The sequence below is a fragment of the Stegostoma tigrinum genome, chromosome 22, assembly GCF_030684315.1.
Source record: "Stegostoma tigrinum isolate sSteTig4 chromosome 22, sSteTig4.hap1, whole genome shotgun sequence".
Classification (NCBI taxonomy): domain Eukaryota; kingdom Metazoa; phylum Chordata; class Chondrichthyes; order Orectolobiformes; family Stegostomatidae; genus Stegostoma; species Stegostoma tigrinum.
In genome coordinates this window covers 26,002,278-26,028,234 of record NC_081375.1, presented here as the reverse complement: position 1 = coordinate 26,028,234, position 25,957 = coordinate 26,002,278, and the positions used below count along the sequence as shown (strand labels likewise).

At 38.9% G+C, this 25,957-nt stretch overlaps 1 protein-coding gene across 4 annotated transcripts in view; it reads right to left on the bottom strand.

The window, feature by feature from the left end:
• Window positions 1-25,957, bottom strand: part of sdk2b (sidekick cell adhesion molecule 2b) — an 892,722-nt gene that overhangs the window by 326,509 nt on the left and 540,256 nt on the right. For all 4 annotated transcript variants that reach the window (XM_059653700.1, XM_059653701.1, XM_048555196.2 and 1 more), the window contains exons 4-5: window positions 20,363-20,510; window positions 9,437-9,570 (exon numbers count right to left, since the gene is read on the bottom strand). In XM_059653700.1, the coding sequence (XP_059509683.1) occupies window positions 9,437-9,570; window positions 20,363-20,510 (282 nt within the window). The remainder of the gene's footprint in view (window positions 1-9,436; window positions 9,571-20,362; window positions 20,511-25,957) is intronic.

The following is a 25,957-nucleotide window of genomic DNA, read 5'->3' as shown; positions in this document are numbered from 1 at the left end:
GCCATCATAAAGCAGGCTCTCCAATGAGCAGGAGGTTTTGAAACTCATTGTTGAACATATCTAAAGTAGTTTGAGCACTCATTAGTTTGTATATATTTCTAATATAGTAGGTTACTGCCTTAACATGTATTTACTGCTAAATATACATATTTACTGCTTAATATGCATACACATATTTATCTCACGGCTTAAAATATACATCCACCAATAAACTTGCTAATTAGTAACACTTAATTCGTACAGTATTTACTTACATCCCACCAAACCCACTATCGTACCATAACACCCTTTTCTGCCATGTTGGGGCTAATTTCATGAATTGTGCGGGGTGGCTTGGGACTGTCAATACCTTGTCCAAATGCACAATGGCCTTTTAAATCCAGGCAGTGGCATGTTCTTCTGGCCTCAGCGAGTGATAGAATTGGGCCAGCTTCGGAAAAGAGAGAGCGCCATCGAAGGCGCTTGGGTAGTTAATGAACTGAGTTTTGGATTATAGCACGAGAGAACTTGCCAGACCTCTCAGAGAGAAACCCTCGAAGAAATTTCTAAAAACTTTATCAAAACGTAAGTCCAGTTTCTGGTTATTTTACTTCGAGTTAGGTTTTGGCCAAATGTGGGCACTCTTCATAAAGTCATAAAATTGTTTCGTAAAAAATTTAATAGGTTTCAACTTTCTCCTAATTAAACTTAACCCTGGAGAATTGCTGATCCAGTTATGCCTGAACAAATAAGCTACTTAGAGCAAAATACTTGACCAGAAATGCAGGCTGAAGTACTGTCAAATATTTAAAAACAAATGTTGGTTTTTTTTAAACACTAATCGGCTGCTACCTTGTGAGATTGGGGTATAGACAAAGTTCCTTGCTAAATTAAGCATTCAAAATCCTAAGCACTGCTATTAACCTTGCACCCATAAGACCCAGCTTAATATTTACAGCCTACTCAAAGGCCAGCAAATTAATCTAATTAGAGGAAACTCCCAACAGTGATTATCTCTTCATGCGGTCTTGGCCAGTTGGACAGCATCTCTTGTGTTGCTTTCAAAACAAAATAATGTAGAAACCTGCATCATTGTATGCAATTTGTATTTAAAATACAATTTTTTTTTCTGTGAATTAAGTCGATATTGGGTGAAAAGTGTGTTCAGAAAAAGAGTTATCAAGTGGAACCTCCAGGCCAAAAACATGAAACCATGAACTTTTCAACAAGATCTGACAATTTATTATTGCCATTGCTGGTGAGTAGCCATTCAAAATAATGCTTTTTTTTATAAGAATGAACTGAACTTTCTGCCCTCTTCTTTACTTAATGTATAGTTCAGCTAAACAGATCTTAACTGGCTATTATCTATGCTGTATTTTAACTGTGTGGTGAGATGAATGGAATTACTCTTCACTCCATCTCTCCACGGAACTATTCTGATGAAATTTCATTAGGTGGAAATGCTAACTTTATTTATCTTTCCTAACCTGCTGAATATTTCCAACAGTTTCAGGTTTTGATCCCTAGTTACAGCATCTGCAGCAGTTTCCTTTCCGTATTGCCTTTGGTGGCATGGCAAACCCCAAAGTTCAGTTGATATAAAATCATGGATGCAAACTGTAAAGACTATCTGTTTATTTTTCTGTATTTTTGATTACGGGCTGAAATGGGTAAAGGGCTATTTTAAAAACCAATGATCGTGGAAAGAGTTCCTGCACTTTTCAAAAGCAAGTTACTGAAACTCACTGTACATTGTGTTTATACCGCTGCTTTGTTCAGGTAGCAAGGGAAGCCATTTATATATGTAGAGAAGCGTACAAAGTGAGGTTTGGCTAGCAACAAATAACTGATTGGTTTTGGAACGTGACTATCCGGTTGGCTTCTGGGTCACTGAACAGCTTGTGGGTGTAAAGAGAGCAGGTAGAAACCGTCCAACCCATGGATGTGAAACAGGTGTGCCTCTCTCTGCTGCAAAAATTTCTATAGCCTGAAGAAAGCCAGTTTACTTGCCCTCACCAATTTGCTGTACACTATGTCATTTAACCAAGCAAAATAAATTTTGTTAATGTACCAGCCAACTATTTCTCCTGTGAAGTAGTGAAAAAAAGAACTTGGTGCCCTTCAAACTCTCTTCACCAAATCTAAGCAAGCACAATGATTATTTCAATGAACCCTGCCTTCCCAGTATTTTTCCCCCTCCACCAATAACACCAATGTTTTGATGTTAATCTGTGTCCATCCGTACATGTGTGTAGAAGTTTTATGAGGCGGTTGGGATTTTAACCGGTTCAGTTCTATGTCAAGAATTCATAGCTGTTTTAAGTATGGTTAGAAACTATTTATTACAAATACGTAAAGAATTCTTACTAAGCACAGAAACCTGGTCAGTGTTTCCATTAACCTGGGACTAGGCAAATTGTGGAATTTTGTGCACTTTGATAAAATCTTTAACTTTTGTGGTGACTTTGCAAGTAATGAGGCTTGATTTTGCAGTGCACCATCTAATAAGGGGTACCAAAACCGATGGCATTAAAGGATGTTGTTATTTATATCTTTATAATTTGGAGCCAATCTACCATCCCCTGAGAAAAAGAACAGGAAATGACATCACCAACCCAAGGAAACCTAAACAGATAAACAGAAAGCAGGACATAACGCCAGCGTTTCGTCGGAGGCTCACTGATGATGTTACCTAGAATGGTGACGAAACGTCTGAAAACTAACCTTCCAGCTCAGCGAGCAAACTCACAACCATAACCTCAACCTGAGCTACAAATCTTCTCAAAACTCGCTATCTTTATAATAATTTAAATAATTATTGTTTGTGCATTATTAGAAATGCTCAAGATATGTTTGTTTCTATTGAGAAGATTACAGCCACATTCCATTCTCTGGGCATTGTTCTTTAACTGAATATTCTCTGGCATCCCATGTGATTCTCGTCCATTAGATATCACTGGATTAAAATCTGCAAACCAGTTAGAGCACGGACTGTATAGGGAGCCCCTTTAAATCAATGAAAACATTAATTTTCCCTGCTTTCTCTTCCCCTGTTAGAAAGGACACTAGTTTAGTGAATGCAGGCAGCTCATTATTCAGAGATAATGGGAACTGCAGATGCTGGAGATTCCAAGATAATAAAATGTGAGGCTGGATGAACACAGCAGGCCAAGCAGCATCTCAGGAGCACAAAAGCTGACGTTTCGGGCCTAGACCCTTCATCAGAGAGGGGGATGGGGGGAGGGAACTGGAATAAATAGGGAGAGAGGGGGAGGCGGACCGAAGATGGAGAGCAAAGAAGATAGGTGGAGAGGGTGTAGGTGGGGAGGTAGGGAGGGGATAGGTCAGTCCAGGGAAGACGGACAGGTCAAGGAGGTGGGATGAGGTTAGTAGGTAGCTGGGGGTGCGGCTGGGGGTGGGAGGAAGGGATGGGTGAGAGGAAGAACCGGTTAGGGAGGCAGAGACAGGTTGGACTGGTTTTGGGATGCAGTGGGTGGGGGGGAAGAGCTGGGCTGGTTGTGTGGTGCAGTGGGGGGAGGGGATGAACTGGGCTGGTTTAGGGATGCAGTGGGGGAAGGGGAGATTTTGAAACTGGTGAAGTCCACATTGATACCATATGGCTGCAGGGTTCCCAGGCGGAATATGAGTTGCTGTTCCTGCAACCTTCGGGTGGCATCATTGTGGCAGTGCAGGAGGCCCATGATGGACATGTCATCAAGAGAATGGGAGGGGGAGTGGAAATGGTTTGCGACTGGGAGGTGCAGTTGTTTGTTGCGAACTGAGCGGAGGTGTTCTGCAAAGCGGTCCCCAAGCCTCCGCTCAAGCTCATTATTCAACTGGGTTTCTGAGGCTGCTTTCTGTCCTCTGCCAGCTACCTGAAGTGTAGAGGCATCTACTCTTGACTTTCTGACATTGGCCCTTCCAGTTCTCTATTTTGTTTAGCTGTTAACTAGGAGAGATTGAGATGAACACCCAGGCTAATGAGTCTCAAGTTTCTACTTTATCTCTATGTGCAAAATGAATCAGATGCCGGGAAACAGCAGGAGAGAGGAACAGACATATAATTGCTTTCTGTAGAGTAGGTGCCAAAATCATCACGCAGAAACCAAAAGGTTAACTGTGTCAAATTGAAGAAGATGAACTTGTTTCACATTGGAGTCAACACTTCATTTAACTTTGAAATACTTGACCATGGCTCAATCAAGGAGAAAAAAAATGTAGGATTTTTGTTCCCGACTTAATTTCTTATGAATCGTCTCCTCCCATTCTTCCATTCTATATTTAGCAGCCAGAGATTATAACATTTTGAAATCTGTCATCCTGTGAATAATACAACGCATTATCCTCCGACACTTCCGCCATTTACAATCCGACCCCACCACCCAAGACATTTTTCCATCCCCTCCCCTGTCTGCTTTCCGGAGAGACCACTCTCTCCGTGACTCCCTTGTTCGCTCCACACTGCCCTCCAACCCCACCACACCCGGCACCTTCCCCTGCAACCGCAGGAAATGCTACACTTGTCCCCACACCTCCTCCCTCACCCCCATCCCAGGCACCAAGATGACATTCCACATTAAGCAGAGGTTCACCTGCACATCTGCCAATGTGGTATACTGCATCCACTGTACCCGGTGCGGCTTCCTCTACATTGGGGAAACCAAGCGGAGGCTTGGGGACCGCTTTGCAGAACACCTCCGCTCAGTTCGCAACAAACAACTGCACCTCCCAGTCGCAAACCATTTCCACTCCCCCTCCCATTCTCTTGATGACATGTCCATCATGGGCCTCCTGCAGTGCCACAATGATGCCACCCGAAGGTTGTAGGAACAGCAACTCATATTCCGCCTGGGAACCCTGCAGCCATATGGTATCAATGTGGACTTCACCAGTTTCAAAATCTCCCCTTCCCCTACTGCATCCCTAAACCAGCCCAGTTCATCCCCTCCCCCCACTGCACCACACAACCAGCCCAGCTCTTCCCCCCCACCCACTGCATCCCAAAACCAGTCCAACCTGTCTCTGCCTCCCTAACCGGTTCTTCCTCTCACCCATCCCTTCCTCCCACCCCTAGCCGCACCCCCAGCTACCTACTAACCTCATCCCACCTCCTTGACCTGTCCGTCTTCCCTGGACTGACCTATCCCCTCCCTACCTCCCCACCTACACCCTCTCCACCTATCTTCTTTACTCTCCATCTTCGGTCCGCCTCCCCCTCTCTCCCTATTTATTCCAGTTCCCTCCCCCCATCCCCCTCTCTGATGAAGGGTCTAGGCCCGAAACGTCAGCTTTTGTGCTCCTGAGATGCTGCTTGGCCTGCTGAGTTCATCCAGCCTCACATTTTATTAACCTAACAGAGGTATTTTGACATCATAAACTCTTGAAGTGTACACTTGACCCTACATTTATTTCTGGTAATTTATTATTACTCATGTTTAGAAATATTGTGAGAAGGGTTGTTTAGTGATGTACAAGAGGTGTGACAGAGGAAGCAGGTCACTTTAATGGTGACACGAAAATACGGCGTTAAAGTTTCATATAATGAGCACCATAATGTCTCAATTTTTTTTCTTTTTTTTACTAGGAGGTGACAGAAAAAAATTTGCACAAACTTGTTTGGTGGTGATGGTAGTTAAGGCACAACAGCCCTCCTTTAGAAAAGGAGCACAGGATTGGCAATGTCCACATGGGAGAATCGGCATCATCTCCCTGTAGTGATTGCAACAAGGTCAGCCAAATGGATCTCATAAAATATAAATTCCCTGAATGGGGCTGTTAATCTGGTCTAATCGAGGAGTCATGGCTGACAGATATAAACAAGAGTGGCTGGGGTTCTGTTCACTCTAGGAGCCGGCTCTGAGTTAATTGGGTCAGTGTCATGTAGTATGCACATGTAAATAAAGGATGACTTGGTGATGAGATACTGGCCTTTGTGCAGTTATTTCAATCCTTTCTGAAAAATGGCATTACAAACAGTCCAGCACTCTGAGTACTACATTAAAGTGTCAGCCTTTGTTACAAGCAGAAGTTCCTTGGGCAGGGTTCAAGCCCCTGACTTGGCAACATTCTGACCTCTGATCTACAGGAGACTCTTTAAGAAACATCAGTTTAAGTGAGAGAAGGCAGAAGAAGCATCTGTAGAGAAGAGGTAGAGACCAGCGGCAGCTGAGGGAACACAAATAGAAGTCAACAGTAGTATTTAGGGAATAAACAAATAACAACATTTAGAAATGGGATGGGGGACAGGTGAAGCTAGCAGCATGTTGTTGGGAACAAAAAGGAAAAAAGAAAACACAGCAGCAGACTTGTGGCGCAGGAAGAAAGCAAAGGCTGCAGGCTGCTTTGGAAAGAAGGCAGAGATAAGTTAGCTATGAATTTTTTTCATTGAGAAGAGATCACGGTCAGAAAATGGAACTTGTTCCGTAAATAATAGCATCCTTTCTGGGTTTAAGTTAAATACATCTTAGGTGCACCCAAACGTTGAAATTGCAGGTGCACCTTCAGAGATGTACTGCACCTACTAGTATTCTCTCTTACTTAAGGCTTCTTGTGAATTTTCAGCATTCTGGAAGTCTGTCAACATGAACTGGCTTCCAGATCAACATATACTTTGTTGAGTTTTGCTAACATTTTCTTCAGTTTCGAGGGAACATTAATTCTTCAGTGTGCCACACTTATTAAATACTCAACAACAAAGAACAAATTACATCTTTAGAATGGATGAACTTCAGCTGTCGCAGATTTGTCTGAACAACCCTTAAATACTAAACTGTTTTGTCAGTCAGCAAAGATTTACTGCAAATTAAATTCTGCAAGAAGCTGACAGGATCATTTGAAATCTAGAGACCAGCTCAGAGCTCTTTAAAATTCATAACTTAGTGAAAAGTACAAGGAATGGGCAGGAATTCTTCACCTCATTTTGTGCTTTGAGATTAGCAAGCCAAGGGCTAAAGTAAATGTCACAGCTACTAAACTGCAGTCAACCTGCCTGGTTAAGAAGCCAAAGTAATGCTGCATATATGCAATCAATTTGAAATTCAAATTTGTAGCAGCATCACTGCATTAATGAAATAGTTGTATTGATTACTACCTGGATTGCTATTCTTTCATTTCCAAAGGATTTCATTTGCAATGCAAACCATTGATTTCTATTGTCAGTTTCGTTGAAATCAGAAGACAAGCAAATGACCATATGAAATAAAAAGGAAATTTATCTCTCCTTGTTTATCTCATTATTTTCTAATGTGTGGAGTTGTCTTTCATTAGTGATTAATTTAAAAAAAGTAATATCCCTGCTTTGGTACAACAATTGATTCGTATTGTGGTTCTTGTATACATGAGATATTAGTATTAACAACCGTAGAAGAAGGTGTTTTTACATATATCTTTCCCAGTGTGAGAAAGGGGATGGAATGAAGACATTTACGTTTTCCATGCAAACTGAGCCCCTTTTTTTTTGCCCTTGAGCTTTCTGCCTATATATGTATCCTTCATTGTTATAACAAGTGTTAAAAAGTGAAAAATGAAGGCACATTGCAATTCAGTCCAACTAAAAACAGATTCTATAACAGAAACAAATGAAAGAAAGTAGCAATATTGAATGTTGTCTCTTCAGACTTTATTTTCTTATGCTAATTTTCAACTGTTTCATTTTCGATCTTCGAAAAGAGGAATGTGTATTATTCTGAAATTAAAGTACAACTATAGAACAGCCACTGGGTTATCTTCTTCCACAGATGTCACATACATGCAGAACTGCCACTGTGAGAACAAAACAGAATCTCAATACACTCTTTTGTATGAAGTAACAGTTCTAATGGGGTTAGCATTCATATTATGCTGACTGTGCCCACTCTACTGATGTTGTGCATGCTGTGGATAGAAAAGGAGTTCTACTTTAGCTTTTGGGTGGAACAGATGTTTGCATCAGCTCTCTAAGGTTCTAATAATGTTGTCTGTCCAAATGTATTTGTACTTATTGTTCTAATGCAATAAACCTTCTTATTAACCAAGAACAATGCCTCAACTGTAGCTACTCATTTGATGTGAGTACACTGGAATTAATCACCTGAAATAGGCCTAAGACAAAGCAAAGACAAAAAAGAACCAATGGTAGTGAACTAGCTCAAACAACATGTACTCAGTGCCACGTTGTGTTAGAGGCGGCAATTACTACAAAGTGGCAAAAAGTGGTAACCTGGGAAATACCTCACTTTCTTCTGATTAATCAATTTGAACTACATTTCATTTGAATTTAGCCGACTAAAAATATTGGTGCAATTGGTTTATTACAAAAAAAATTGTAAAACAAATAAAATGATTTCTATGGTATAATCACATCTATCAAAAGAAGGAAATGTGTTAATTCATAAGTAACTGAAAATGGATTATTTTAGGGAGTACTTGCTCATCTCCGTCTGTCAATAAGCGTGTTACAATCACACTGTAGATTTAGGCTCTGAGCTCAGAAATAATTGGTTATTCATTCTCCATAATTGCTAGGCTGTTCCTAAATTTCCTCTTCTTCACCTGTAACTTACCAGTGGGGCATTGGCTACTTTAATTAATGAAGCTCAGGTTTCTGAAATGCCTTACTGCACTTCTTATTGATTTATGGTAAAACACTACAAATAGCACTAATTATTAGAGAATGTTTGAAATTGGAGGTTGCTTTTCTGATAAAGGTCTAGGCCCAAAACGTCAGCTTTTGTGCTCCTAAGATGCTGCTTGGCCTGCTGTGTTCATCCAGCTCCCCACTGTGTTATCTTGGATGTATGAATACCACTTGTTTGAAGCAAAAGGATAGAAACTATTTTTAAAGTCTATTGGGTATTAGAAATCTCAGAAAGATCATTAAACCTCTGACACAGTCAGTATGATGTTAACATTAAGCTGATCACATTTTTCATATAAGTACAGTACATGCAAAAAGCTTAAGAGATCATTGAGATGGTTTTGATGATTATATTGTAAAAGGCCATTCCTAAAAAGCCCACTGTCACTCGGTATAATATTTATGCAAAATTTAGTAAATGAAGTTTTTTTTAAAATTCCACATGCCAGAATTATATCAAGCATAGACAGATCGATTTCAGAGATATTAATGTAAGGTTGATTAATGATAAATCTGAAGACAACCTGTTGATAACAACTTAATTTCTTACTTCTTGTTGAGTAGTGAATTCTTGCATTAAATGTCACATCACATTGACTTCTTTATTTTAAGGTTTCATTCATCATTTGGTATATTGATTAGTACTGGCCTGAGATGATGTTTTATTGCTGCATTCTTGACATATACTTGACACGACATAAGCTTCTGAATTGCATAATGTGATTTTTGCATTTGATTAGTACGGACGTAGTGCTGGTTTCCAAACTGCTTTTCATTCATCATACAGCTTATTGATCAATACTCACTGTTCACAACTTAATTTCAGTCTATGTCACTTACTTTCCACAGTCAAGGTAATGGGCTGGCTGGTTTTGTTTTCTCCATTTTTGTCATTTACTGCCTGAACATAGTATCTTCCTGTGTCAGGAGCCACTGTTGACAAGATGACAAGTGTGTTTTCCATCGTAATAGCTCTGTTGGGACAAACAAAGGAGAAATGAGAAATGGGAAGGCGTGCAAAAATGAAACCTGCCCATGTTGTCTTTCAAGACATTATATTCTTGGTGCACATAATGGTCTGGAACCACAGAGACATTAGCCCTGTGGAGGTCAGAGGTTTCGCAACTTTCATATCTCTATGAAACAAACCAAGGTTTCTGGCATTTTGCAAGTGAAGATTTGTGATCAGAGTTTTTCTCTTTAAGGTGAAAATTCCCACAATTAATCTTTGGCATCACAATGAAATCTGGTAGTTTATGTTTACTGCTCCAGTAGAGATTGCCTGCCTTCTCAATAAAGTAATGATCCTGTGAGAATATAAATTTGATGAAAATAATGCAAAACAAGGCAATTTCATGAATAAGCTTACTACTTAATTTTGTTTTGACTAAATTACTGGAAGAGTTGAATCTTAAACATGTAACTACCACGTCTTGATTTACTTTCTGTCTGGATCAGAATTTATACATTTTCCATAGTATATGCATGTATTAATTCTTTCTTAATTCTTCATTTAGCAGCTGGGTGTATTCAAACATACTTTTGTTAAATATTTCATGTCAAATTTGTTAAACCAACAAGTCTCAAGTTCTGATAAATGCTATTCTGTCTAACTCACATAAAATTAGATGACATGCTCACCATTAGAAGTTATATTAACAAGGGACATTTTATTTTTTAATCAGCACATATTAATTCATTAATTGACTAATTTACCTATTTGCTTTCCAAAGCTTGTTGAAGTTGAAGTGATGGTTGTCTGGTTGTATTCAGGGTTTATGCCACAGAAAAAAATCAAGTGACACTGCAGGGCTATCTATTTCCAAATAATGAAATGGTTTCTCTGGTGCCCACAGAGATAATAGTATGGAACAGTAGAATTAACATCATATTCAATAACACACTTCCTTTTATTTCTTCCATTTATTTCTTACATGCGACTTTGACAAGTGAGGAACTTTTTCAAATACCAAGGCAGAGAAGCTAGAGAAGAAAACTGCATTTAAATGATTGGATGAGCAAGTCTATATGATTGGAGTAAGTGGGTGCATTATTTGTTCACATCAGATATATTTTCCTTTTGGAACCAGGAAACGAACTGATGATAGCTACAGCACTACAAGGTCCATTTGAGAAGCTGGCAGTGCAAGAAAGAGTCAATTCTCATTGCTAGTCTGATAACATAAAGCAGCTTCCTTTTTGAAAGTTCCTACATTTTTGATTTTTGTCCAACATTTCATTCCATTTTTCTCCTGAAAGCTAAAATTTATGATATTCTGATTCAAAGTTAAATGATCAGTTTAATAAATTTCATCCAAGTGACCAAAATCTTATAGTTTGTATAGTAGAGTAAATCCTGTATAACCCTGCAGCCCAATGGTATCAATGTGGACTTCACAAGTTTCAAAATCTCCCCCACCCCCCACCGCATCCCAAAACCAGCCCAGCTCATCCCCTCCCCCCACTGCATCACAAAACCAGCCCAGCTCGTCCCCCCCTCCCTAACCTGTCTTCCTCTCACCTATCCCCTCCTCCCACCTCAAGCCACACCTCCATTTCCCACCTAGCAACCTCATCCCACCTCCTTGACCTGTCCGTCCTCCCCGGACTGACCTATCCCCTCCCCAACTCCCCACCTATACTCTCCTCTCCACCTATCTTCTCCTCTATCCATCTTCGGTCTGGCTCCCCCTCTCTCCCTATTAATTTCAGAACCCTCTTCCTTCCCCATCCCCCTCTCTGATGAAGGGTCTAGGCCTGAAACGTCAGCTTTTGTGCTCCTGAGATGCTGCTTGGCCTGCTGTGTTCATCCAGCTTCACACTTTGTTATCTTGGATTCTACAGCATCTGCAGTTCCCATTATCTATTGGCAATGTATAGAGTGTTTTGTTGCTGTGGTCCAAACAGCAGCTCACTGTAATTCACTTACTTCCTCAGTCACACTGTTCATTTGCGTTCCTGTGATGTTGTTATCCTTTACATAGCACCATAAGTGTAACTAATGTTTATTACTGTAATTGAAATTAAGTGAGCGCCGAATTTTGTGAAAATGTCAATCATTAAAGTATAATTAAGTGACTCGCAAAAAGGTTTATCAGAAGTGTGGAATGATTTCAATATAAAAGAGTTCTGCTGCATTTGAAAAGAATGGCGTGAGATTTTTAGATTGGAAGTGATCTTTGGGAAGGAGCTTAGGTAATTACTAGAGGACTAATTACTACAAAAAACTGCAATTTAATAATCTTTAATTGACTATTTAAATTCAGCAGAACTGGGCTCTTTAGAGCTTTAGTGACATGCAGTGATTATCATCCCACTTAACATAGTATGTTTATTACAGAATTTAAAATTAGACTATGACGCCCAGACTAAACAAATTTAAAATCATTCTACACATTTTACACTTCAGTTAAAAATGACACAATTACTTACGTGAAAAGTGAAGGTGATGCAACCTTTACTGTTCTAGTGGCAAAGTAACCCATTTTTCATGGACCTTACGCATTAATGCTGACTCACTAGGCCACTTCTAGCTTGCTAAAAGTGAAGCTCATATAATAGTGGTAGTGTATCCAATGTATCCAAAATTCATTCATCTGAATAAAATGCTGTAACTCTACAAATTACAAATGGAACTCTACAAGCTCTATTGAGGAGGTGTTAGCCTGGTGGTGTTGTCACAGGGCTTAAAATCCAGAGCCCCAGTTTAATGTGCTGCAAGCAGAGATTCAAATCTCACCCTGGCAGATGGTGAAATTTGAATGCAACAAAATCTAGAACTTTTTGATTAAAATAAAAACTTATTCTAATGGGCAGCCATGTGCTGTCAGTTGTTGCAAAGAAACCATGTGGTTCACTAATGTGCTTTAGGGAAAGAAATCTGCACATTCTTATTTGGTCTGGCCTACATACTACTCCGGTCCCATAGAAATATGACCGACTCATAACTGCCCTCTGAGCAATTAGGGAAAGACAATAAATCCTGCTCTCACCAGTGATGGTAATATTTCATCGATGAATTTTTAAAAATTGCCAGGAATGGGAATTTATTTGGATATGCAGAGTGAATATCTAGAATATCTTGGTGGAAACTTGCTAAACAATCATTGAGGTTTGAAGCAGAATGTCACATATATTAGTTTTTAGGAGCAATTGAAATACAGTAAATGTTTTGGCAGATGTGTATCTAAAATGAAGAACCAGCTTTTTTTTCTATTATCGGGTTAGTAACAAGAAATTGACTTTTGCTTGCACAGTCAGTTTCTCAAGTGGACCTTGCTGTGCTCTAGTTGTCATGAGTCAATTTGTTAGTTCTAAAGGAAAACATATCTGACATGATCAATGAACTTCACTGCACCCACAAACTCCAATGGTAAAGATTTGCTCATCTTAAAAATGATCCAGGACTTACGTGTCTTGCGTATAAATTTGATGGTTTCATACACAATGGTTCTCCACGTTCACAATTCTTTAGTGGCAGAGAACAGCTAAATGAGGTAAGCCAAGCAAGGAGAGCATAACATTGTGATTGTTGAAATGCTGCTCTTCTGAACAAACACTTTCATGAACATCAAGGGAAAGAAACATGCTGTATATCTGGATTGCTCCATCATTCGGTTATTGATGACATGTCTACATCTTAAAATAGTCTTAAACACTGACAAACCTGTTTCTGTACGCATATTCTGTTTGACTTGAGAGTAATTTTTTTTAGAAAAGGAAGGATTAATGTCTTCTACCAAACATCTACTTACTTCTTAAACATTTGTCAGTGTCCTTTGTCAATTGTAAATTAGGCCGGTTTTGGCTGTAAACTAGAATTTCAAGGAATGTACAATGACCACATTCAAAAAATTATAAGTGTCAAGACAAAAATGCGTGGGCAAAGGTGGTATCGGATTGTTACTATGGACTGCGTTCTTTTGCGGTTGGGCCTGTTTACAGGTCAATGTTAATGGTACACTGCATTCTGTTTCAATTATGGCAGACTTGACCAGAGAATTTTATATTGTTATTGGATGGAATTTTCCATTTCCCAGTGTGATAACCACACACACATACACACAACACCATGGTCAAATCGTGACAAAGTTGAATAAGGTTGTAATGCTGAGCAAAGCAATCAGCACTGTTCAAAGTTTTGGATAATTTGGCCTGAATGCAATTGCTGAGATTTGTGACAATAGTGCTAGTCTCACTCTTTTCATGGTAAAATGACAGCTCAAAAAAGGCAGATGTCTGCAATAGACTGATAATTTTACATTAAAATTCTTTTTGTCATGTTGTACCTTTTTTATCCTCTGGAGTGCAATACTGATAAGACTCCAAGGTCTTAGTTTAACTGAACAAAAATTAAATATGCCCAGAATTCTGTTTTCATGGCACTGCCACAGTTAACATCACTTTTTAAATTACAAACTGAATTCTACTCAAAAATTATTTCAGATTTTTTCCATGAAATGCTGGCAATGTTAATGAAGTGCAATGTTATAGTAAAATGTAAATTGAGTTTCATTTGATCTTTGAAGTTACACACACAAATATAATAGAGCAAATCCTTCCCAAACCAATTTCTGATATGAAGGAGGAGCACAACTTTTGGACACTAGCTAAGAATTACACATGTGCTAATTGTGGTTGTGGCTGATGTGGAGCAAAATCTTGAAGTAAACAGCATCTTTACAAAAATTATGCTTAGTTAACTACGTAGTCCTTAGAGAAAGCAGGAGTTAATGTTTCAAGTCCAGTGACCCTTCTTCAGAAAAGCCACTCTCCAGCAATTTCTGATTTTGTTTCAGATTTCTAGCATTCACAGTTCTCTTGTTTTAACTTGCCTAGTCCATTATCTGGCTAAAGGATTGTTTTGATTTTTTTTGCCTCGTCTTTCTCCCACTAGTTCTTCCATTCCCTTGCAGACACTGGCATATTACTCCATGGATCCCAGCAGCCTTCGGTACCTGATGCAACTCGTTACTGAGTATGACTATAACAGACCTTGATGATGATGGCTGCACCAATGTTATATTGGATCCTCTTCTCACCATGTGCCTATTCAGAAATTTTTCAACAGGTCAATGGATATTCTAACTACAGTAAAGCTCTAGAAGAATCATTTTCCTATTTTACCCACAAACACCGTGGTTAATGTGGCTTCCCTACTTAGTTAACTGAATGCTAATCAAATATTCAAAGTGGAACTTGCTTGCCTGTGTGGCTCAGCAAGACAACAAATAATACAACTACCCAACAAATCATCAGAATTAATTTCATAAGCATTTCCTTGATGGAGGTTACACATGTTTGTGGAGCATCCTGTTTCTGATAGTAAATTATGTTGAATTTATGTCACAACAACACTGAACCAGCAATTAAAATTAGCCCCTGACGCACACATCAGGCCATACATTTGAAGCCCTACCAATTTGAGTGTAGCATTATTTGTACAGGCTGAATTATTCTACACTCTGACCATGGGGGCTGTGATGAGACAGTTAGGAAGAAATGGTGAGGAAGAAAAAAAAAGAGACGGTCGTGGTCGAGAAAAGAAGTCTGAATTTGCACATAAAATTTTAACAGCTTGAAGAGAATCTTGCTAGTGAATGACAAGGGTTCTAATATGCATGCGTTAACATGTTGTTTCCTAATCTAGCCTTATTCATGTGGAGGTTGCTATCTCTCAGGCAGTGGAGTGAAACTAGATGGCACCATGTCCTGACATTGAAGTCAGAGCAGTTGCCTGATGAGTGTAATTCATTGGCATCTTCTCCAGAGCTCCATCTTGGCAAGCAATATCTCAGGGCATGTTTTGGGGGGAGGGGAGGAGTGACCACCTCCAGCCAAACTACCAATCTCACATAATCATAGAACATCTCCAACTCACTTATAATACTGTCCACCAGTTCAATACTGCACTTTGACATTCACTGACACCTTTCAGGCACCCATCTCATGCACGTTGAAAAGTCTAAGCAGAATGGTCCTCAGTCAAGGCAAGGAGGGTTGTCATTATTCAGGGGCTACCAGCACAAGTAAGTCAGAGGTATCATCTGGTATCAATCTAGGGGTTTGGACACAGTCAGACAGTCATTTGGGATGTTCAGAGTTTGGGGTTTACAATCGTTGCAGACAAAGTAGTGGGCCATGGTTAGTCTTGCAAGTCCAGAGCAACCAGTCTGGGGGTTCACAGTAAATCAGCTGGGGAGCTGTGTAGCCATCAGTAAGGGGTTTGGTCAGTCCTCAGCCGTGAAAGTAGTTCCAAGTCAGTCATGGTGATGAGCCATGGTCAGTCCTGGGAGGGTCTCCACGTTGAAAGTCAAGGGGTGTTACTTGGTCTATTGCTGTGGTGAGGAGTCTGGAGAAATCAATTGAGAGGTTTGGAGGCAGCACGCCAGGATGCTAAGGGACAATAATTGTGAAGGAAGTAGTGCCTCACCATTTATGGATGGGAGATGATAGAGTGTGGGAAGACACAGGGTACTGTGGGAAAAGTTTCACTGACACTGACATGCTGAGCCTGCTATTTATTCTGTGAAGCTCTATCTGCACCACATTCAATTTTCATCTGATTCACAAGCACACAATTGAGGAGAAACATAGCTGCCACCACACCCAGACAGGGCACACTGAGTATTTTTTCTCTCTGAGGGAATGCGCTTTACTTATGAGCGATTTGCGACCCTTTGAGAAGCAATGCATTAATCAGATACTCACTCAGTACAGATTAAAGACATCAGTCATCACAGAATCTGCAAATGAACTTCATGCATTGGCCAGTTATGTTGCTTATCAATCTTGACCATGTCATTGAACGTGACAAATTAATCCTAATAATGACTGTGAAGCAGAATTTCATCTGGTGAGCTGTAAGGTCTCATCCTAGCTCTACATTTCTAAAACTTATTCCCAGTTCTTACTGCCTACAGAAGTTCCAGGAGCTGCATACCTCACATCCATTGAACTTAAAAATGTACACCATATTATCCCAAATGCAAGGTTGTCTTTCTTAGATAACATGGGGGTATGGAGGTCAATGGGAATGAAATTCTCAGTCTTTCTACCAACTCACAATCTTCTACTGTGTATATGATCACTGGCTTATATAGAATACATCTGAATTGGAAATTGCTGGAAAACATCAGTAGGTCTGGCAGCATCTGTGGACAGAAATTAAAAAAGCTGAACCCTCTCCAGCTTGATTATATCCTTCCTATAACCAGGCGACCAGAACTGGACACGGTATTCCAGACAAGGCCTCACCCATGTCCTGTACAACCTCAACATGACTTCCCAACTCCTCTACTCAAAGGACTGAGCAATGAAGGCAAATGTGCCAAATGCCTTTTTAAGCACCCTGTCTATATGTGACACAAACTTTAAAGAATTGTGTACTTGCACCCCTAGGCCCCTCTGTTCTACAACACTACCCAAGGAACTACCATTAATTTTATAAGCCCTACCCTTGTTTGCTCAACCAAAATGCGATACTGTGCATTTATCCAATTGAACTCCATCTGATATTTTCAGTCCATTTACCCATTTGATCAAGATCCCTCTCCAACCTTAGAAAACCTTCTTCACTGTCTACTTTGCCACCAATTCTGGTGTTGTCTGTAAACTTTGTCACTTCCCACCTCAGAAGAATATAGTCCACAGTACCAACAGCAGATGCAGCTTACCATTTATTCTTTGTTCACTTTTCATATAAGTTAAGGTTGCAATGGAAGCTTTCACTGCATCTGATGCTCCCTTATTCAATAATGACAGACTTCCATGGCACTCCCGAAAGAATAGATATTCCTTGAATGGCATTATAACAGTGAGTAGTGTGGTGTTAAGAATGACATCCTGGCTACCTTCATTCTTGTAGCTTCAGTTAAAATAACAGTTAACCACAGAGCTAACGATGAAGGATGAATACATATTTATAAATGAATCATTCTATTTGCAATGAAATGTCATCTATGTGTCTTCAGAAGTGTCCTTAAAGATTCCTTCCCACAAAGCATGGATAGGTTCCTAGGCTGGACAGCTGGGATGCAGGGAACTTGCTCCACAGTGGAGCCTCTTGGCCTTGGGGTTTTGGACGGGTGATCCTGAGTACAATTAAGTGAGCCACATTTATGCTGAGAATGTTCTGGCCAGATGTCTGGTTGCCCTACTCACCTTGAACTTCCGAAAGGTTGAATGCTTCAGCTTGGAACCTTAGGCTTTGTTGCAAAAGGTTTTTGAATACAAGAATAGCACAGTCTTGGTTCAAGTGTACAAGAGCTTGGTTAGTCAGTACTTGGAGTACCATGTTTTGGCCTCTTTATCTCAGGAAAGATATTATTGCCAGTGCAACAAAGGTTCGCCAGACCTTTTCCCATTATAACAAGGCTATCCTATGAGCAGAATTGGGCCAAACTGGCCCACTATTCTCTACAGCTCCTAAGATCTCATTGACAGCTATAAAATACCTAAAGGGATAAACAGGTGGATGCAGATCAGACGTTTCCTTTGATTGGGGAGGGTAGAACTATTTAAAAATAAGGCAGATAACACTTAAGTCCCACTTAGGAGAAGAAGAGAATCTTTCTTTTTACAGAGGGTGGGAACCCTTGAAATTCTCTATTAAGAAGGCTCTAGAAACTTAGCCTTTAAGTTTGTTTAAGGCAGATATTGATAGATTTCTGATTACCAATCATGTAAGAGTTTTGGGAATGGGGTGGGCTGAAGTATTCAGTCAGCCATGATTATATTGAATGGGTCAATAGGCTGAATAGTCTACTCTTGATCACCTGGGCAGCTCTGGAGTGCCCTGGCTGTAGGTGCAATTCTTCCCATACTGGAACAGTGAGGAGCAACTGCTGGCTTGTCGTGATTGATCTGGTGCACAGCTGGGATTTAAATATGGCATCAGCAGCAGGAAGCCAGGAAGTGATCAACAGCGATGAGCATGCCTGCCCCTCTGAGTCTACAATAACCAGACAGCAGCACTGTGGGGTACTGATACATAGGTAATGAGGTGAGCAATGGAGAATTACACGAAGAAACCCGCTGGAGCTCACCGAGAGAAACCTTTAATTAAACTGCCTGAAGTTGACACTTAGCCAAATTTTGGGTAAATTAAGCTTTCCATATAAATTCAGGAGCAATCACATGCTGCCAGATATTTTCTTCAAAAGTACAACAGTAATTGGAAATTGTCATGACAAGGAAACTGAAGCATTAACTTTTATTCAATTGCTCTGCTGTTCTCTATAGGAAATGGCTTTTTGTGGTTCTCAGGGTGCAGAATTAACTCAATCCTGTGTCAAATCCAGGAAACTGAAAGCCCAAATCTCTCATTTTAATGACTAGGGACGGATTATGATTCCTGTCCAATATGCAGATAAAAATCATAGCAGACCTGGTGATAAAATACAAGCACTAAAAGAAAGACAATTATATAAAATGACCTATGCTCACTGTGGAAACTCTACTTGCTCCCTTTTCTATTGTGATGAATGTATTTGAACAGTAGGGTACAAGTGTTCTGCTCAAGTACTTGTAATACATCAATATATTAATTATACATTTTATGCAGTTAATGTAGATTTAAATACTGGCCTATTTTGAAATCATGCACTTATGCATAACCAAAACCCTGTGATAGTATAATTCATTTTGCCCCCATGATTAAAATCTTCGGGCTACTTCATACTCTGAGTGGATATGAACTCAAGGAGTAACATAAATATGAGTGTCAGGACGTTGAAAAAAAATTTCATGAAAGCAGGATATTGACAGAAAATGTAGCAGCAGCCTAAATAAAGATTCCTAAAAAGCCACACAATTCAAACACGCAATTGAGAGAGAAAACACAAGTTTGAATGTTCAACATACATCAGAAATAAATGAAGTAGATCTGTCATGGAAAGCTATAAGCAACTGCTATTTGGAATTCTACTCGCTTCTTCTGGAAAGTTTTTGGCAGGGGAATTGATGATAATGAAAGGACGAAGCACAAATGTATGGCTTTATATATAAAGAAATAGTTTTGCAGTACTTGCACGCAGTCTGTTAGAAAGGAAGAGATAGTACCATTCTTCACTCCCACCTCCTTACAGGGACTGTAAACAACACTTGTTTCACTAGCATGCATTTTTAGCACCTCAATTAATCCATATTTTCTATTACAGATGCCAGAAACCCATATAAACTTCCACAATATTGTTCTGTTAAACAATCAAGACAAATGATTTGGACTTACTGTGTTGTAGTTAATCAAAAACTAATTTTATATTTAGTTTCCATTTTCTATTCTTTTGCCCCTCCCTGGATTGGTGGAAAGAGCAGCTGTTTTAAAGTAATTAAGTTACATTTAAAAAGTGCTTCACCGTTAGTACTGCTTTTGAAAGCCACACAATTACCAAGAATTATCATTAACATGCTTTCACTTGTCTTGACTGTGAGAGTTGAATTAACATAAACAGGTGGAGATGAAGCCGAGTTACTGATTGCACTTTGTTGAATAATAGTCACCTCTTTCATTCTGGCAGGCTCAAAAACCTATCCTGTTAACGGGCCCAGTATTTAGTGTTCAAACAGAAGACGACAGAGGGCTTAATCTGAACTCCGTATAAGTGAATGGATTTTGAGTGCGTTAGAATTGGCCCAATTAAAACAGCATGATAACCAAAGGATTAAAAATATATTGAGTAAATGCAATGGTAATAGTTAACAAGATGCTAATGCAGCTGTAATTTTTAAAATATCCAAACTAAAGATCGTTACATTCAAACTTACATGCGACCGCTAGGTGAGATTTTCCGGCCATCTCTGAACCATGTGACTTGGGGACGCGGGAACGTAGAAATTCTTGGTGCCCTGACAACTGCAGCATTTCCCTGGGAGACACTGAGATACTTTTCACCACTCTCGAAGTTTGCCATATCTAGTTAAAAAAAGTGTTATAAACAGTTTTGTTCAGATGTTGACATCACTGCTGTACACTTTATGGAACACAGTACAAATTGTGAAGTCTTGGCAGTTTTCAGTTATAACATCAAGAACTACAATCGTTCAGAAATTTCTATGCATCAATTAAAGTGAGAAAACAAGTGGGTATGTGCATTGACTTTGAGTCACAGAATGTTTTGACATGCTTGCTGTTTCAAGTCCAATTTGACTCACTTTTTTGGAACTGGCTCCTTCTGTTTTTATTTCAGGTTTCCACCATTCACGATGCTTTGATTTTAATTGTTGATATTTGAGTTGGTGATCCCAGGTGTGAAGAAGTGTAAAGCCGATGTTAAGCATATTTCAACTGAACCAGAGAGGAAATAGTAGAGAGAAGCTATTTTATACTGTTGTATTTCATGATAATTGGTGTTGGAATGCTACTGGTGGGAGAATAAAAGCAGAACAACCACCATCTTTATCACCGATGATACATTTGTCACATGGGAAAGGTATTGTAAAAATGTTTATGTTCACATATTTGAAAGCAGGGCTTGGACTCTGATGAAAATATAAATAGCAGAAACATGGCACCTTCAACAGCACAGAGGACATTACTTTGGAAATTGACATGATGGCCACAAAATTAGGAATTTTTGCTAGTGTTAGTGATTTCTTCACCAGCAAGATCAACTTGTAATATGACAACATGGATTTTTTTTAACATACTCATAACAAAGCTCCTCTTTCACTTTTCCTTGATATTGATCATTCATGTACTTGCAGCGAAAATGGCATGCAAGGCAGCAATTCTACGTTCAGGATTGAGCAAAACTTGCTCTGAAATGATGATTATCCTCTTTTAATTATGTATGTTGTTTCTATGGTGATGTTCCTGGCCTTTCATTGATAGCTACGCACTGTGCATCAGTAGGATCAGGAAATCTATGATGTGTAGTCTCGAGCATAAGTCTCATCGTTTCATCGGTGTTGATACTTATCACATTATATCACTATGGATTGTTAATATTTCTGAATTTGTGTATTTGTGATGAATAAAGACCATGACTAATTAGTTCTGTGGATTATCAAATGCCATTTTAGTTTTAATTTGATTTCAAATGCATTGAAGAATGACAGGGTTTGTGTAATTTTCTTTTTACTTGTTCCAGCAGGCATCCATGAGATGATGGTGAGCAGTCTGAGCATATGTTTCAAGTGCATTTTAGTTACCAGCACAAAATAGTCATTAGTCAGTGTGTCTGATCAAGCCCCACCTGAAACCTAAGTGCAAAAATCTATTTTGACAATCCAGTGCGGTACTGAAGCAGTGATGAAATGTTGAAGTTGTTGCTTTAAAACAGATATAAGAAATTGAGACAACATCTGCTCTCTCAGGTAAACATATAAGGTTCCATGGCACTGTTATGAAGGAGAACATGGGGGTTATCTGCAGTAACATGACCAAAATTTATCCCTTAAACAACATTACAAACATCAATTATCCAGTCAGTATCACACTGCTGTTTTCCGAAGCTTGCCTTGTGGCAAAATTCGCTGATATTTTGGAATGTCTTTCTTCCTTAAATCCTTGATTGGATGAGAGAAAGCAATGTGGAGCATAAACTCCAGTATAGACCTGTTGTGTCAAACAGCCTGTTTCTGTGCTGTAAACATTTTGAAAATTGTTGATTTCACTCTGCAAGGCCAAAAGGATAACTTGTGTGAAGTAAAGATTTCACTGTGCTGTAGTAAGCATTTGTCCGCCTGAGTTTGGAGCATTACTGGAACACAGTACGGGGTGACCTGTTCTCCGTCTAATTACTTCTGATCCTGATTGTAGACTGCATGAAGCTGTCAATGAATATCCAAGTTGAGGAAATGTTCCATTCTCCAAAACACAAATAACTTGTCTCAGAATGTAAAACAAACAATAAATTATTTTCCTCTTTGAACATTGACAATGCTCCTAAAAGGGCTTAAAGATGAAAGATAGAAACAAATAAAAATCAACAATTATGAATATTTTCCACAGTCGCTTATTCATCTCATTGAGTTTGAAGGTTGTCTTCCTTTATAGTGATGTGTGTTGCCTACTCGTACAAGGGAATCTGCAGCTGTCATCCTTTGTATGGAAGGCACATCCTCAACATTCTATGACATCCAACCTGCCAAATAATGTACTAAGCTGTTTTCCCCTTAATTCCAAACATTCCAAGTTTCATGTAGCCATATTTCTTTCCTAATGATCTGTTTAGCAATTTCAGGTCAATTTCATGCTGTACATTCAGAATCGACCAGTCACTGATCTCAAGGTATTCAATATACTTTAGAAACAAGATCGCCAGTAAATGGATTACTGCAGTACAGATGATCAGGATGACACAGTTTCAAAAAGTCACATGGGGGAATCAAGAGAGGATGTTATAGGTCTTTATTTCTTTACTGAGTTGGAAACTCAAATTTCATTATTTTAAATAATATCTGTAAACCCACCTATCCGTCTGGCTTTGCGCATCACTTTTTGTAGTGGTTTTACGCAACTTGTGTACTAACTAAAGAATTCAATTGAAAGGTTAATCTCCCTCAGTGTCATAATGGGAAAGAGCATTAGGGCATTGATTTTGATGCCCACTAGTTATTTTGATCATTAAGTCTATGGCTTGAAATCTACCTACAGCAATACTGCAGCTCTGTTTGTAACACCAAGATCTGTAGTGTTGTCACAAGGGAGGAAGCAAATTACATACGTTAATGCATTAGCTGAAGTTTCAGATTTGGATAGAAAATGAGTTCAACAATATCATTCAAACTTTGAGAATGTGGGGGAGTAAGGTAAATCAGACATCATAAAATGAAGAAGAACAATATTTCACATTAATCTTGCATTCTTGAAATAATGTAACAGGAAAAGATGTTGGTTGAACATAATTAACAGTTGCAGCTGCTGTACAAACGTGAGGTATTTGACATTTTCTGTTGTTATTTCAGTCTATAATCAAGACACGCATGAAATCCCTGAGGGTCAAAGTAGCACAGTGCTACACAACATCACTTCCGTTGAACATTAGCTATTTGAGTGATCATTCTGGGTTACCTGGCGACAGTGTTTTTGCATAAACTTACTGAGACCTTATCCCTGCATGTACTTTTGCGCGAAAGAAAAATTATTAGTAAACTGTAATGCTACATGGAAAACAGCCTGTGTGACTCAAATTTTAAATTGACCTTGCACAAGATCAGCTGAGGAAAGTGCAACCATCAGACTTCTGTAAGCATACTTAATTATTACAACGTTTTCTAAAACGCTCACTGACAGCTTGGTGATACACATTTTACAACAGACTGTTTTTCACATTAAGTTAGAAACTCAGGTGACTGGTTTGAAACAAGAACAACTGAAGAAAAAGTGAACTCAATTTAACTCATCACTCTTTTGTCCATTTTGCCACAAGGAGATTCTCACAGTATGATCACATTTATAGCGGAATAAAAATCAATCAAAAAAATCCAAAACATGAATGTTGGTGAAATATCGTGCACGTACATTGAACAGAAACAAATAAAGTATCATTCCTCCTTGTGACACTGAGGTTTAGATGCTCTTTCAAGTCTAAATGACACATGGAATTTCTGTTCTCAGCTGATATCACAAGACTCAGAAACTCACACAAAGGTATTGTCAGGGTGTGCAAGATGTGGGTAAGAGTTTAAGCAATGTTTGGCATGTGCAATGGGATACTATTCTTAAAGAAGCGGGACAATCAAATCAATGTTTTCTAAAATTGAACCAAATGTCAAGCATTTTAATTTAAAAAGTGAAAATTGAAAAATTAAATCTTGATGGTAGACTTACCATTGGTAGGGTTAGTTGCTTGAAAAATAATGGGCAAAATAGGTAACTTTTTTTTATTGGTTCCAAATCTATGACAAAAATAAATCTAACAAAAACCTTGTGCCTTTAAAGGATGGTCTTTCTACAGTCCTGGAGCTTAATATTAAATACGCACACTTCTGCTGTGCCCAAATAGACTGTGGTTAATTAAGCTAATTAAAACAATGTACAAAATCTTCTGTGATTTTCACATTATTGTTATTCATTAATGCTGCTGCCTGATTAGATACTCATTACCCAGGTAATTAAGCAGCAGTGTAACTTCCCCTTTTCCCATCTCTCCACTCCGACATGCAGTCTGGCCGTGAGCATTTGTATTGTCTCTTGGCAACACTTAAGCACAGAACATAGGTATTTTTCATCAAATATAGCTGTAAATTCAAGCTTGTTTTCACTATTCGCAGTGGACAACTATTCTGATTGGGAATAATTTTGATCCTCGTACAGTAAAAATATGATGTGGTGTTACAGCATTTTTAGTCATGCAGAGGTAGAAGCAGATGGAAGATCCTCATTAGATAGTAAAAAGACGTTCTGCTCAAATATGGCTAATATGTTGAAATGTGTCAGATTTTATTTTCCTGTTGGAAACATCAGCAAACTAAAGTTTCATCCATGACAACCTCAATGATGGCTTACTATTTGAAAATAGAGGTCGTTCCTGACCAGCTGAGTGCACAGGATCTGTTTCCAATGAAGTTCCTTTTGGAAAGTGAAGAAAAAAAAGTGATTATGTAAAATTACTGTACTGGGAAATGAAGAGCATAAAAGGAAATTGTGTGGTGCTTGCCTCGCACTGCATAAGTTTTCCACTGATGGTTTGTTGTCAAGTTCACTCAGCAATTTTTGTGCCTTCATCATTTGTCCAGTCGTGCCTTCTTCTTGGGCAGTCCCTCAGGGTGAAAGCTGTGTGTGTGTGTGTGTGTGTGTGTGTAAAAGTTCAGTCTCGACAGAGAAGCTTCAAGGACATTTTGATTGTCCTCCTGGGAGTCTCCTGCAAAGATTAGGCTCCAAACTGAACAGTATATGATTAGTTTTAATACACTTGATTTCAATAATACCAGTATGTCATTTTATACCAATGTTTTATTAAATGTAATGTTACTTCTTGTGTTGAAGTTCCCAGATGAGAATTTCCAGGTACATGGGTCATGATAGGCTTCACAATGTGCTACTAAATTATTATCATTTAAGCAGTTTTTAGGAAGAATGAAATGTTTCCAATGTTATGAGGTCCTGAGATACAGATGATAAGTGTTTTGTTTTATTGGCAACAATTTTTTTCCATTGCATCTTTGCATTTATTTTCTATAGCAAAATCAACCTATTTGAATGCAATCACTTCATTTTTTTGTCAATAAGGTTATTATAGGACTGGGAGATAATTGAAAAGATTCAATTGAAGCAACAATAGCAATCACTGTTGTCAGTTCATTGAACTACAGAAAGAAGCTAAGGCTGCCAAGCATAATCAGGAAAGACCTTCTAAAACGTTGACTTGAAGAAAATGGAATAACTTTTTTTTTAACATGTTGAAAAGTACTTTC